This window comes from Sciurus carolinensis, chromosome X (assembly GCF_902686445.1).
Source record: "Sciurus carolinensis chromosome X, mSciCar1.2, whole genome shotgun sequence".
Taxonomy (NCBI): domain Eukaryota; kingdom Metazoa; phylum Chordata; class Mammalia; order Rodentia; family Sciuridae; genus Sciurus; species Sciurus carolinensis.
In genome coordinates, this window is record NC_062232.1 from 100,475,761 (window position 1) to 100,488,983 (window position 13,223).

Here is a 13,223-nt window from a genome sequence, read left to right on the forward strand (position 1 = left end):
GCTAAAAAAAAGAAATACTTACAATGGTCCTCTGACTTCTTTGCTATTTGAGAACTGAAAATAGGAATGGAATCGAACAGACACTCGAGTCTTCCTTAACAACAATGGTAGTAGGGGTGAAGCTGTCTTAATTTCTACCTGTATCAGTCTAGGGGGACTGGGTTGATGGATTTTAAGATTTTAATTTACAGAATATAAGGAAAATTCTCAATACCTGGGGCTGGGGTTGTAGCTCAGTGGTAGAGCACTTGCCTAGCATATGTGAGGTGCTGGGTTCAATTCTCAGCACCATATAAAAATAAAGAAAGAAATAAAGATATTGTGTCCATCTATATAAAAACTACATATATATATATATTTTTTAAAAAATCCTAATACCAAACTAGGGAGGAGTGAAAATAATACCCTTTAGTGTGACAAAAAATAAAAAGGCCTCTAAAAGCTGGGAGTGGTGGCACATGCCTGTAATCCCAGCAGCTCAGGAGACTGAGGCAGGAGGATTACAAGTCCAAAGGTAGCCTCAGAAATTTAGGAGGCCCCAAACAACTTAGCCAGACCCTGTCTCAAAATAAAATATACAAAGGGTTGAAATTTGGCTCAGTGATTAAGCACCCCTAAGTTCAATCTCCAGTACAAAAATAAATAAATAAATAAAAAGACTCTAAAAGCCAAGAGCACTGACCCACAGTCTGTGGTCCCAGTACTCAGGAGGCTGAGGCAGAAGAATAGTTTGAGCCCTAAAGTCTGATTCCAGCCAGGACCACACAGCAAGACCTTCCCCACTGTCCCCTGTAAAAACAAAAAAAGACTAAGACGCAAGTCCTTTAAAAATGCTGGTTTTGGGCTGGGGAGATAGCTCAGTTGGTAGAGTGCTCGCCTCGCAAGCACAAGGCCCTGGGTTCAATTCCCAGCACCACAAAAAAAAAAATGCTGGTTTACCTATAATTTGCAGTTTTAAAATTAAAACTTAAGTTCTAACTCAGAAGAGCATTTGAGATTGTCTCAACTTTCCTATATGTGAAGAAATGTGTAAACTACAATGTTTAACTGAAATGTAATACTTTTCCCAGCTCACCATTTGTCTACAATGATTTTGCCAGCATCGGTCAATCTTCTTTAGAAAAAGAACACTATCCAAAGAATCCATGAGATACGTGTTAAGGATATTTTAAGGGTCTAGTACAAGTAATATATGCAATGCGAGGGCACATTTGTTTTAAATATGGAATTAAATGAAACTAAACAGTACTTAATATATAGTAAATGAATCTAAAGAGCACCCAATTATAGAACAAAATGCTATTTCTCAAGTCACAGAAAAAATCTTGATCCCACTAAAATACACCTTTAAAAACAAGTCTTAAACATAATTGAGCATCATGTTTTTAGTCTATGATTTCCCTTAGATCATCTTTCCTTCAATGGAAATTCATTAGGACAAAAAGGGTAAAGACATAGAGAAATTTTATTTACATGAATACCACATGTAGATTTGGATCTAATTAAAGCAGAAAAGTCAAAATTTTATTTCTTCCTGTAGAAATATGGAAGGACAAAAATAATGAATCTAGAAATCACAGTCATTCCACTTCACGCTGGGTTAAACAGTAAGGGACAGGAAGGAAGAAGACAAAAATGTTCGGATTTTTTGTTTTTCAAAGGATATTCTCTGAATTGATGAATCTGTGCTTTGATATGATCTTCACAAATCTGTCTCAGCTGTTTGTACAAGTTTGCAGAAATCTTGTAAGAACAGAGATTTTCTACAGCCTGCAAGAACAAACACATACTTTCTTAGGGAAAGGATTGGGGGGGTGTTTCTCAATTATTTATATGAAATTCTTATTATTTTATTATTTCTACTATGTCAGTTTATTAAGAGGGATTATTCATCCATTTAAGACATGAGGTAAAAAGACAAAACATCAATGTGAGTGGTGAAATTTTTCATAACATAGTGTACCAAAATAAAAACCAATTTAATGTATTTATTATGGTTGTACAGGTTAAGAATGGGAGGAATCAAGTCAAGTTCTACCCTGTGAGGACGTCTAATTCATACCAACCACCATGTATAAAAACTGTCTTGTTCTGGTCAGGCACCATGGCACATGTCTGTAATTCCAGCAGCTCAGGAGTTTGAGGCAGGAAAATCCTAAATTCAAAGCCATCTCAACAATTTAGCAAGGCCCTATATAATTTAGCCAGACCCTACTCAAAATAAAAAGGGACAAGGATGGTAAAATGCCCCTGGGTTTAATTCCTGGTACCAAAAATAAAAAATAAAAATAGTCTTGTTCTCTAAAATGCCAATCATTTTTTACAAATAAAACTCCATGTTTTTCTCTTGTGGTACTAGGGATTGAACCCAAGGGCACTTTATCACTGAGCTACATTCCACCTGTTTATTTTATTTATTTATTTATTTTTTTGTGGTACTGGGGATTGAACCCAGGGCCTTATGCTTGCAAGGCAAGCACTCTACCAACTGAATTATATCCCCAGTCCCTCTACCCCTTTTTATTAGACAGATTCTCCCTAAATTGCCTGGGCTGGCCTCAAACTTGCAATCTTCCTGTCCTAACTTCCAGGGTTGAGTCTCTGGAATTAACAGGCATGACCCACCAACACCCAGCTTCCATTTTAAATTTAAAACATAATAGTTGGATTGGGTTGGGTGGCTTATGCCTGGAATCCCAACAACTCAAGAACTGAGGCAAGAGGACAGTAAGTTCAAAGTCAGCCTCAGGAAATTAGTGAGACCCTGTCCCAAAATAAAAAATAAAAAAAGAGCTAGGGATGTAGCTCAGTGATAAAGTACCCCTGGGTTCAATCCCCAGTACCAAAAAAAAAAAAAAAAAGCAGAAATTACTGCTAGCAGTATCAAAGTTTTAAAACTTGCAAACTGAATAAACATTAATTACAAAAGAAAAGACTGCATTTTCACTTCATACTAATATTTGAATTGGACTATTTTATACTCAAATCCCAAAAGGACAAGCTTCTTATGTATATCAAAAGACTTGTGGTGCACGCCTGTAATCCCAGCAACTCAGCAGGATGAGATAGGAGGGTCATGAGTTCAAATCCAGCCTCAGCAATTTAGCAAGGCCCTAAGCAAATCAGTGAGAACCTGTCTCTAATAAAATATAAAAAAGGGCTGGAGATGTGGCTCAGTGTTAAGCGTCCCTGGGTTCAACACCTGGTACCAAAAAAAAAAAAAAAAGGACTTTCAAACTGGGCACAGTGGCATGTCCCTGTCATCCCAGCTACTTGAGGGAGGGGGAGGCTGAAGCAGGAGGATTTAAAGTTGGGGGCCAGCCTGGTCAATTCAGTTAGACCCCACTTAAAAGTAAAATTTAAATAGGGCTGGGGATGTAGCTCAGTGGTAAAACACCCCCTGTGATCAATTCCTAGTGCAAGCAGAAAAAAAAAAAAAGAGAGAAAGGCTTTCAAATTTAAAATAGGCATGGTAAAACTAGTGAACTATGATATAATAATCTACAATTCTAACTGGTGATGACTTATGTGTAACACCAAGATTCCTTTCTCACCACAAGAGAAGACAAAAATTCTATTAAAATGGACTGCAGGGAAGCATCCAAGTTTTGTTGGTTGGAGTAGAATTTTATAAATGTGTAGTAGGTAGTCACATTGTCAATTATGCAGGTAAGCAAATATATTAGCAAATGAAAAGAAAGCTTAAAGGAACCCACTTGTACCACAGGAGGGAAGTCACCACACCTTACCAGGAAACAGCAAACCAATTAGATTCAGCAGCCATGGAGGAACAGGAAAGCCAGTCTCCCCTGGACACATTCCACATGACCTGGGGTTAGGCCACAAATGCCTAAGGGTATGTTTATTTAAAGAGCCTCCCTAGTCACAGGTCCTCTGTAGACTGTCCCCCTTCCTCCCTCATTATTCCTCTCATTGTATTTCTGTTCCTTTTGAATTACTGATTCATTTTCTCAGCACTTCTCATTTCCCTGCTTAGATTCTGTCATATGATCTAGTGCATACCTCATCTTCTCCACTTTTCCCACTTCTAGTACTTCTCCAAATCTTATTTATCCCATTTCCTTCTGCTGTGTTCTCCTTTCTCCCATAAAACAGTTCTTGACACATCTATTAGTCTTCTCAAACAAGACTATATTTTCCTTACTACTCAATTAGGTTCGACTTCTTCCAATAATCTTAACTGCATCAGCTGCCAGTGACTCACACAAAACTCCACCAATCATACCACCCTGATTTGTCGATAAGTCAATACTATGCATCTTTTTATGTGTATATCCTTTCTCTACTTGACTCTACATAATGATAGCAAGCAATCACATGGACATGTATCTATAAATTGTTCATTACTTTTTGGGCTTTGAACCAAGTGAATACACTAACTTTTTAAAAAAAGAATATATCTACGACAATTAACAATATGTCCCACACACAGAAGAGGTGGACTTCTTGTAAAACCAGAAAATGTGTTAATTACAACAGAGTCTGCCAGGTGCTATAGTGGGTATACGCAGAGAGATGAGGCCCCTAACCCAGCCCTGAGGGGACAGAGAGTCAGGAAAACTCTCCTGAGCAGAGGTAAAGAGGCAGAGTCCTAAAGACACAGAGGTCAATGGATAAAGAGCTAAAGGAAAGAGTGAGAATTAAGCTGGGCTTTATAAGCATATAGCTTCATCTATCTTTAGCTGAAAGGTGGTTAAGAAGTTTGGGGTGGGAAGGGGGTATGGCTCAGTGGTAGAGCACATGCCTAAGATGCATAAGGCCTTATGTTCCAACCTCAATATTGCAAAAAAAGTTTGATGCAAGAAAGGCAAGAGAAACTAAGGTGAGTTTTGAGGTGAAGTTCAAAGGGAATACTGCTTCTCTAATTCAGCTTCGGATGCTACTCAAAATGTATAGCAAATCTAACAATTTTCCTTCCTCAAAAATCATCCATCAAGTAATCTTCATGTACTGTTATGGACAAATCTCCTAACTGGTACAAGCAAAAAGCAAAGGACAGAATAGTGGTTCACAATCTACTATCATTTATGTAAAAACAGGAAAAAGTGGATACAAATATGTGCAGTAGTTTTTTATATAGATAAAACATTTCTGGAAAGATGGCCAAAAAACTAATAATGTGCTGGGGATGGGGCTCAGTGGTACGGCATTTGACCAGCATGCGTGAGGACTTCGGTTCAATTCCTAATACTGTGGGAGGGAAAAAGAAGACACTAATAACGTTCCTAAAGAGGGGAACTAGCTGAGGAATTGGAGATGGGGTGGAAATGAGACTTTTCAATATATGCTCTGTAACACCTTTGGGCTTTAAACCAGATAAATATATTAAGTATTCAAAAAACTTAAATAATTTTCCTCATCCAATAAAAAGCCCTTTCCACCTTCCCTATCACCACACTTGTTAACATGACATCCAAGGTTCAATCTTACTATTTAGCCTTATGGTTATAAGCTTTCCACACACCCTGTGATCTAAGCACTCTTTTCTTACTTTTGAGCAAGTTTTCTTTGAAGCAGTCAGGTGTGTCTAGAACAGTAGCTTCTAAAACTTTTTTGACTCCAAACCACATTAAGAAAATTTATTTATACTGTCATGTATAACTAAAAAGAACAAACAAAAAATTTTAAAAAGAACTGTATTCATTCATTCATTCATTCATTCATTCATTCATTTATTTGCAGTACTGGTGATTGTACCCAGGACCTTGTGCATATTAGGCAAGTGCTAAGATCCACTGAGTCACATCCCCGAGCCCTTTCTAAATTTTATTTTGAGACAGGGTCTCAGTAAATTGTCCAGTCTGTCCTTGAACCCAAGTTCCTCATATCTCAGCTGCCCCAGTACCACCACACGTGGCAAGAAATATATATTATAATCTACTGCACATAAATTTATGTACTTGAAACAATATTTTCATAAAACTACACAATCATTACCATGCATGACACACTGATTATCTTCTGTTGTATCTTTATTCAAAAAAATGCTAAGGGACTAAGTATAGCTCGGTGGAAGAGCACTATCATGCACAAGACCCTAGGTTCAAATCCCCAGCACTGCAAACAAAACAAAAACTGCTAATCACAAACTACTACCTTCTTACTTTGCAGATGGGGGAGGCTTACTGGGGATTAAACCCAGTGGCATTTTAACACTGAGCCACATTCCCAGTTCTTTTTATGTTTTACTTAGATAAGGTTCTTGCTAAACTGCTATGGCTGACCTCGAAATTGCAATATTCCTGTTTCAACCTCCCAAGTCACTAGGATTTCACGTGCCCAGTTACACATTACTAATTTCACGAACCTACTAGAATATGAACACCTAAGTGATTTCTATATCACCGAGGTGTCTATTCAGCAATGTAGACCATAAGCAGTCTATAATCCTAGCTACTTGGGAGGCTGAGGGAGGAGGATCAAAAGTTCAGGGTCAACCTGGATAACTCAGTCACAAACTGTCCCAAAACAAAAATAAAAGGACTAGGTTTGGCTTAGTGGTAGAGTGCTTGCCTAGCATACATAAGGCCCTGGGTTTAATCCCTAGTGCGGGGGGGGGGGGGGGGGGGGGGGGGGGATGAGTGTTTACTAAGCACTATTGCATCCCATTAGGTGCTGGGATAGAAAAAGGAACAAGTGTTAAATCACAGCTAGGCACAGACCTGTAATACCACCAACTCCTGAGGCTGAGGCAAGAGGATTACAAATTCAAGGCCAACCTTGAGGCCCTAAGCAACTTAAGTGAGATCCTGTCTCAAAAAAACAAAAAGGTTGAGGATGTGGCTCAGAGGTAAAGTGCCCCTGGGTTCAATCTGTAGTACCAAAAAATGTTAATCACTAATTAAGAGTTTGAGATAATCTCTATTTTATTCCAGATCTTTGAAATGTACTTTTGGAAATGTATTTCACTAAATAACACTTTGGTAATCCTTGGAGTTTTGTCGAGTATAATTATTACTAAAGTAACCTCTTATCTCACAAGCGCCTATTTGTATTAAACAGATTCTAGTTTGACAAGTCCTTCAAATAAAACTATCATTTTACTTAAGCTCCTGATCATTAGTGGTAAACACAATCTTAAATCCTTTAAAGGTAGTTGGGTATAAAATATAAACATTTTAGCAAGCTTTTAATATGTATTCCTCCAAATTCCAGCCCCTCTCCTCCAAAATCCATATATAACATCAAAACCTTGTTTGAGCTGGAAGTAGTGGTGCATGCCTATAATCCCAGCAGCTCAGGAGGCTGAGGCAGGAGGACTGCCAAGTCTGAGGTCAGCCTCAGCAATTTAGTGAAGCCCTAAGTAACTGAGAGAGACCCTGTCTCAGAATAAAAATGAACAAAGGGCTGAGGATGTTATCTCAGCGGAAAAGCACCCCTGGGCTCAATCCCCAGTACTGAAAACAAAAAACCTTGTTTGAAAATTAAAAAAAAAAAAACCACACACTGCAAAGAAAATATAAACATGTAGCAAATGAAATGCAAACATTCACTTAACAGGCAATAAGAAAACTACTGAATTCCTACCATGGTGCTGAAATTTATAGTCACAGACCTAAATCAGTTGGGTCCCATTTTCCAACAGTATGCTTAAAGAAAAAAAAGCACACCACAGAACTTTTCAACAACTGATACAACAATAAAATAAAAATTATCTCTTTTTGCAGAAAAGAAACCAATCATGCAATGAAACCTAAATTACTTTTCTTTTTTTACATCTAGTAAACAGGGATTTAAATAATATTGAGAATTATCAAGGACTAAGAATTTGGTCTTGTACATTTTTTGAAACATCAGTGATAGTACTGATTAACAATTTAGTAAGAAGGAAAAAAATACATAATATATATGATTAAGCTTAAAACATCAACAGGGTAACAACAGTTTTACTCAGAGAATACTATAGCTAGTGATTAACACTTTAGCATCTAACTCTACACTTTAGAATCTAAGTATTCTCCTATAACCATTGACTGTTTACATAACCAGATTTACAATGGATAATAACCCATACTCAGATGGATGCAAAATTTTCTTCCAGTCTTTTTAAAAAATTTATTTATTTTTGGCACTAGGGATTGAACCCATCGGCACTTTACCATTGAGCCTTCCCCAGCCCTTTTTTTTAATTTTTGTTTTGCTACAGGGTCTCACTAAGTTGCTTAGAGCCTTGCTAAGTTGCTGAGACTGGCTGTGAACTTATGATCTTCCTGCCTCAGACTCCCAAGTTGCTGTGATTGCAGGCATGCACCAGTGTGCCTGGCTGCTTCCAGTCTTGTGGTCATCTACTCTATAAATGAACCACTAATAGAAAGGTTATTTTAAAATCCATTTCAAAGAAAGCTAACCAAAGTTCCCATTATAAATGACACACAAAATCATTTTTAACTGGGTACAGTGGTGCATGCCTGAAATCCCAGCAACTTAGGAGGCTGAGGCAGGAGGATAGCGAGTTCTAGGATAGCCTTGACTACTTTGGGAGACCCTGTCTCAAAGTAAAAAAAAATTTTAAATATTGGGGAGGTAGCTCAGTGGTAGAGCACCTGTGTTCAATTCACTGTTCTACAAAATAACAAAAAGTGCTACATAGGAATATTGCTCCTAGAGAACTCCTATTATTTTTCCAATTTCACTAATGGTGTCTGCTGAAGCATATTTGTTTGGAATGTAATCTATTTATCAGCCAGTTGTTCTTACCTAGTGTTGATTTAGAATTTCAAAATGTATGTGGCTTTATTGCTCTAATAAAGTATAATTTTCAAATAAAGACTTCTCTTAATGACCCGACCATATATTATAATTGATAACCAATACCTATCAGAGGATCTCTTAAGTACTTTTTGCAATATTTTATTTATAAGTAAATAACCTGGTGATATGGTTAGTGTTACTACCCCATTTTGCAAATGAGGAAACCAAGACTTAGCAAAGTAACTTGCCCAAAGATTTATGATCAGTGACAAAGCTCTGCTCTATGGCAGCCAAATCAACTTTCAAGTTAGTTCATTTAAACATAATCCTATTTGTAATCCATCAAAAACCAACAAGCAGTCAGGCATGGTAGTAAATGCCTCTAATCCCAGCAACTTGGGAGGCTGAGACAGGAGGATCACAAGTTTGAGGCCAGCCTTAGCAACTTAAGCGAGGCCCTAAGCAACTTCCTGAGACATTGTCTCAAAAAAAAAATAAATAAAATAAATAAATAAATAAATAAATAAATAAAGGATGGGGATGTAGATCTGTGGTAAAGTACCCCTAAGTTAAATCCCCAGTATCCACCGCAAAAAAAGCAAACAAACAAACGAAAGAACCAAAACCAAAACATTAACCACTGCCTCCCTCTTCCAGGATTTCAAGGTTGTCAAGGAAAAATAATTTTAAAACCAAGGCACAATTCTCATTTTAAATTATTTGAAAAGACAGTGCTTGCAGGGCTGAGGATGTAGCTCAGACACTCAGACACACACACACACACACACACACACACACACACACACACACAATAACCAACAATGTTTGCTTGTTGTAAATGCTCTCTGAGTAGCACATTCTGTCCTAGAAATTAAAACTTACAAAGCAACACATGCAACCCACCTGGGGGAATTCCACACTTCAGCTTTAAAGCAAAAATTTTTTTTTCATGCAGAAAAAAAGTCAGGGAAAGATATGTGCTAGTTAAGTGTTTACTTCAGGGAAAGATGATAGAGTAGGGGTTTGGAGACCTTGTTTGGTATATCTATGTATTTCTACGTTGTTCATTTTTAGGAGAATATTTTTAATTATATTGAGTCAAAAATCAAACAGCATTATAAAATTACATTACATATGAAGTAACATTGTTACATGTAACATTCCATATTACATCATGAAATATTATTACCTCCTTTTGAACTTGAACATCTCAAAATAATCTTGAGAATAATCCAAAGCAGTATTTATAAAGTTAAGATCAAAAACAATAAAAGAGCTACAAACATGCTTTTGAATTTATTATAGCAGAAGCAGTAAGGTACTGAGAACAGAAAAGTTGTAACATTTGTGACTAGGCTAAAGAAGGCAAATGAAGAACAGCAGGTAAAACTTTTAAAGTACAAGAAAGCAAAAACAGTAAAAACAAGATATAAGCTCTTGAAACAAAAAGATTTAACAGAATCAATGTATCAGGAAAAATATTTTTAAATCAAGAAAATATTCAAGGTAAACAGGGTTAACCATTACAATTAACATTATTAAATATGTGAAACATACAAAATAACACATTATTAAAATTGATGTTGTACAGCAGCATATCAAAATAAGTACCACATACATACACAAAAGAAAAAAATTGACCAGATTTGATGACAGTTTTTCCTAAAGTAAAACAATTTAACTGCTTTAAACACCGCACAACAGTAGTATCTGAAGTGCTGTCATATTATTAATGAGGTAGCATGGAAGTGAAAACGTGGACTAGGAATTGAGCATCTCAGTTTGAGTACTCCTATTCTTTCAATACAGGACTCTGAAGAAGTTATTCAACTTCTCTGAGACCCAGTCTCCTTGTCAATCAAATGGGGATTATAACTACTATCTATCTATTCAGAAAGTTTCTGTAATGATTAAATAACAGAAGGTTAATGTGCTTTGCAGTGGGTTACATATACTGCAAATACTACATATTCCAGAAGTCTGCTTTTATTATTGTGCAATTTAGGAACCACATAATGTAATATAGCAAAAAAGCCAAATGAAGTGGACTTTTTTATTTTTGGTACCAGGGATTGAACCCTTGGGTGCTTAACCACTAAGCCACATCCCCATCTCTTTTTTATTTTGAGACAGGATCTTGCTAAGTTGCTGAGGCTGGCTTTGAATGTGATCCTTCTACCTCAGCATCCTGAGCTGCTGGGAGTACAGGAATGAGACACTGCGCCTGGCCTATTACTCTTGTAATCTTAAGTCGGGTACTGAAACTCCTCTCAGTTTACCTTTCTTTCTCTGTAAAATTGAGGAAAGGATACCTGCCCTATCTGCCACTTAACATTGATTATTCTTCTGTAAAATTGAGGAAAGGATACCTGCCCTATCTGCCACTTAACATTGATTATAAGAATTGGATGTCTATGAAAAATACTTTAATGAAGCACTATGATAAATATGATGCTGTTATCATTAGTCAAACTTTTTATAAATCACAGTACAAATTTTTTCACGTGTAATCTGTCAATTGAGGTAACCAGTTTCTGTTGCTGTAAATATCAAATGAGTCAATGCATGCAAAACTCTCAAAACAATGCTCAACACAGATAATAACACTATGGAAATGTCAGCTGGTAGTAGTAGTATTTAGTTGTTATTTAAGAATAAGTCTGGGCCGGGGTTGTAGCTCCGTGGCAGCGCACTTGCCTAGCATGTATGAGGCACTGGGTTCGATCCTTAGCACAGCATACAAACAAACAAAATAAAGGCATGCTGTCCATCTACAACTTTAAAAAAAAAAAAAACCAGGCACAGTGGCACACTCCTGTAATCTCAGCAACTTCAGAGGCTGAGGCAGGAGGATCATAAGTTTGAGGTCAGCCTCAGCAATTTGGCAAGGCCCTAAGCAACTTGGGGAGACTGTGTCAAAATTTTAAAAAAATGAAAAAGGGCTGGGAGGGCTGGGCACAGTGGCACATGCCTGTAATCCCAGCCAGCAGCTCAGGAGTCAGAGGCAGGAAGATCACAAGTTCAAAGTCAGCCTCAGCAACCTGACGAGGCCCTAAGCAACTCAATGAGACCCTGTCTCTAAATAAAATATATAAAAAAAAGGCTGGGGATGTGGCTCAATGTTTGAGTGTCCCTAGGTTCAATACTCAGACCTCCCCACCGCAACAAAGGGCTGAGGAAGTGGTTCAGTGGTTAAGCACCCATGGGTTCAATCTCTGATACCAAAAAATAAAAAGGGTAACAGCATTCAAAATTAGATAATTAAATCCCAAACCTGTCTTCTGACTTCTAATCCATGTTTCATCCATCAGAATACTACCTCTGCCACTAAAATATGAAAACTACAAATAATGATACACCAAACCAATGTAATTTCTTACAAGGTGCTCATCAATACAAAAACAAGCCAGTATATTCAGAAGTATTTTTAAATACCAAACTGCTGATGCTATAATGGAAAATTACTTTTTGAATTGGTTGTTTATGTCAAAAACACAGTAGGGCAAACTTTCTTGGAAGATAGAAGTCTCAATCAATAATTGCTCTTGACATATTAAGTTAAATCTTTCATTGATTAAGCAAAAACAAATCCGAACCTCAGACTAAGTTGCTGGCTAAGCTATTTCTTGGCTAAGGTGCATCTTGTAGACCAGGAGATAGAACAAACATGAAGAGCAACAAAAACAATGGCAAAAAGCTACCTCTTATTAGTATGTGAGGTAGTATAAAGACTGAACATATATATCTGCATGTCTTGAGGACTTTCCTATAGGTGGATAACAGGACTAAGCAAGAACTGTCACAATCCAATGACATGTCACCAGAAATCATCTTGGGATCTATGCTACAGGATTCCATAATAAGGTGAAGCCTCAAATATACCAAGATATATCTAAAGGAATCCCTATTAGAAGGGTCCAAGTACATACCCATAAACAGTTTATGTGAGAATATGTGGTCTGATTATAAGGGTACACCAATTAATAAAGAAATTATCATTAAAAGTGAACCAAATGCCTTCTTAAGAACCCATTTCAGAAATTGTGTAAATCCACACACATCCCATTACAATTTATTTTCATCACATGTGGTTATCTGCACTAATACATACCTGGTAGAGTTCTTCTAAATTGTACTTAATTGAAGTACTATTCTGAATAGCTTCCACTGCTTCTTTCAGTTTCTGCCATGTTTCATCTGTGTAGTTTTCTGGTAATTTAGGTTTATCTAGATAATATATAAAATATTGGTATTAGAATAATATGCAGAATATAGTAACCAAAGATCCATAAAACAGCATTACAATTTTTAGGATAAGTTATTATTTTTAAAACTATTATACCTAAATATTAAAGTAACCACTGTATTTAAGCTCAGTATAAATAAAATAAAAATGCCAGAATACTGTTTAAGTCTTTTTGACTCACCTATTAAAATTGAAGGTGAGGTATTTTTTCTCCTATTGATTGTATTGCTTCAAAAAAATAAAAATTCAAGAATGACAGATAAAA

The 13,223-nt window shown here is 36.7% G+C and overlaps 1 protein-coding gene across 1 annotated transcript in view; it reads right to left on the reverse strand.

The window, feature by feature from the left end:
* The window catches only part of Cul4b (cullin 4B), a 47,350-nt gene that overhangs the window by 19,978 nt on the left and 14,149 nt on the right, over positions 1-13,223 (reverse strand). The window contains 3 exon segments of the mRNA XM_047535376.1: positions 1,076-1,145; positions 1,667-1,770; positions 12,824-12,939. Coding sequence (XP_047391332.1) covers positions 1,076-1,145; positions 1,667-1,770; positions 12,824-12,939 — 290 coding nt within the window.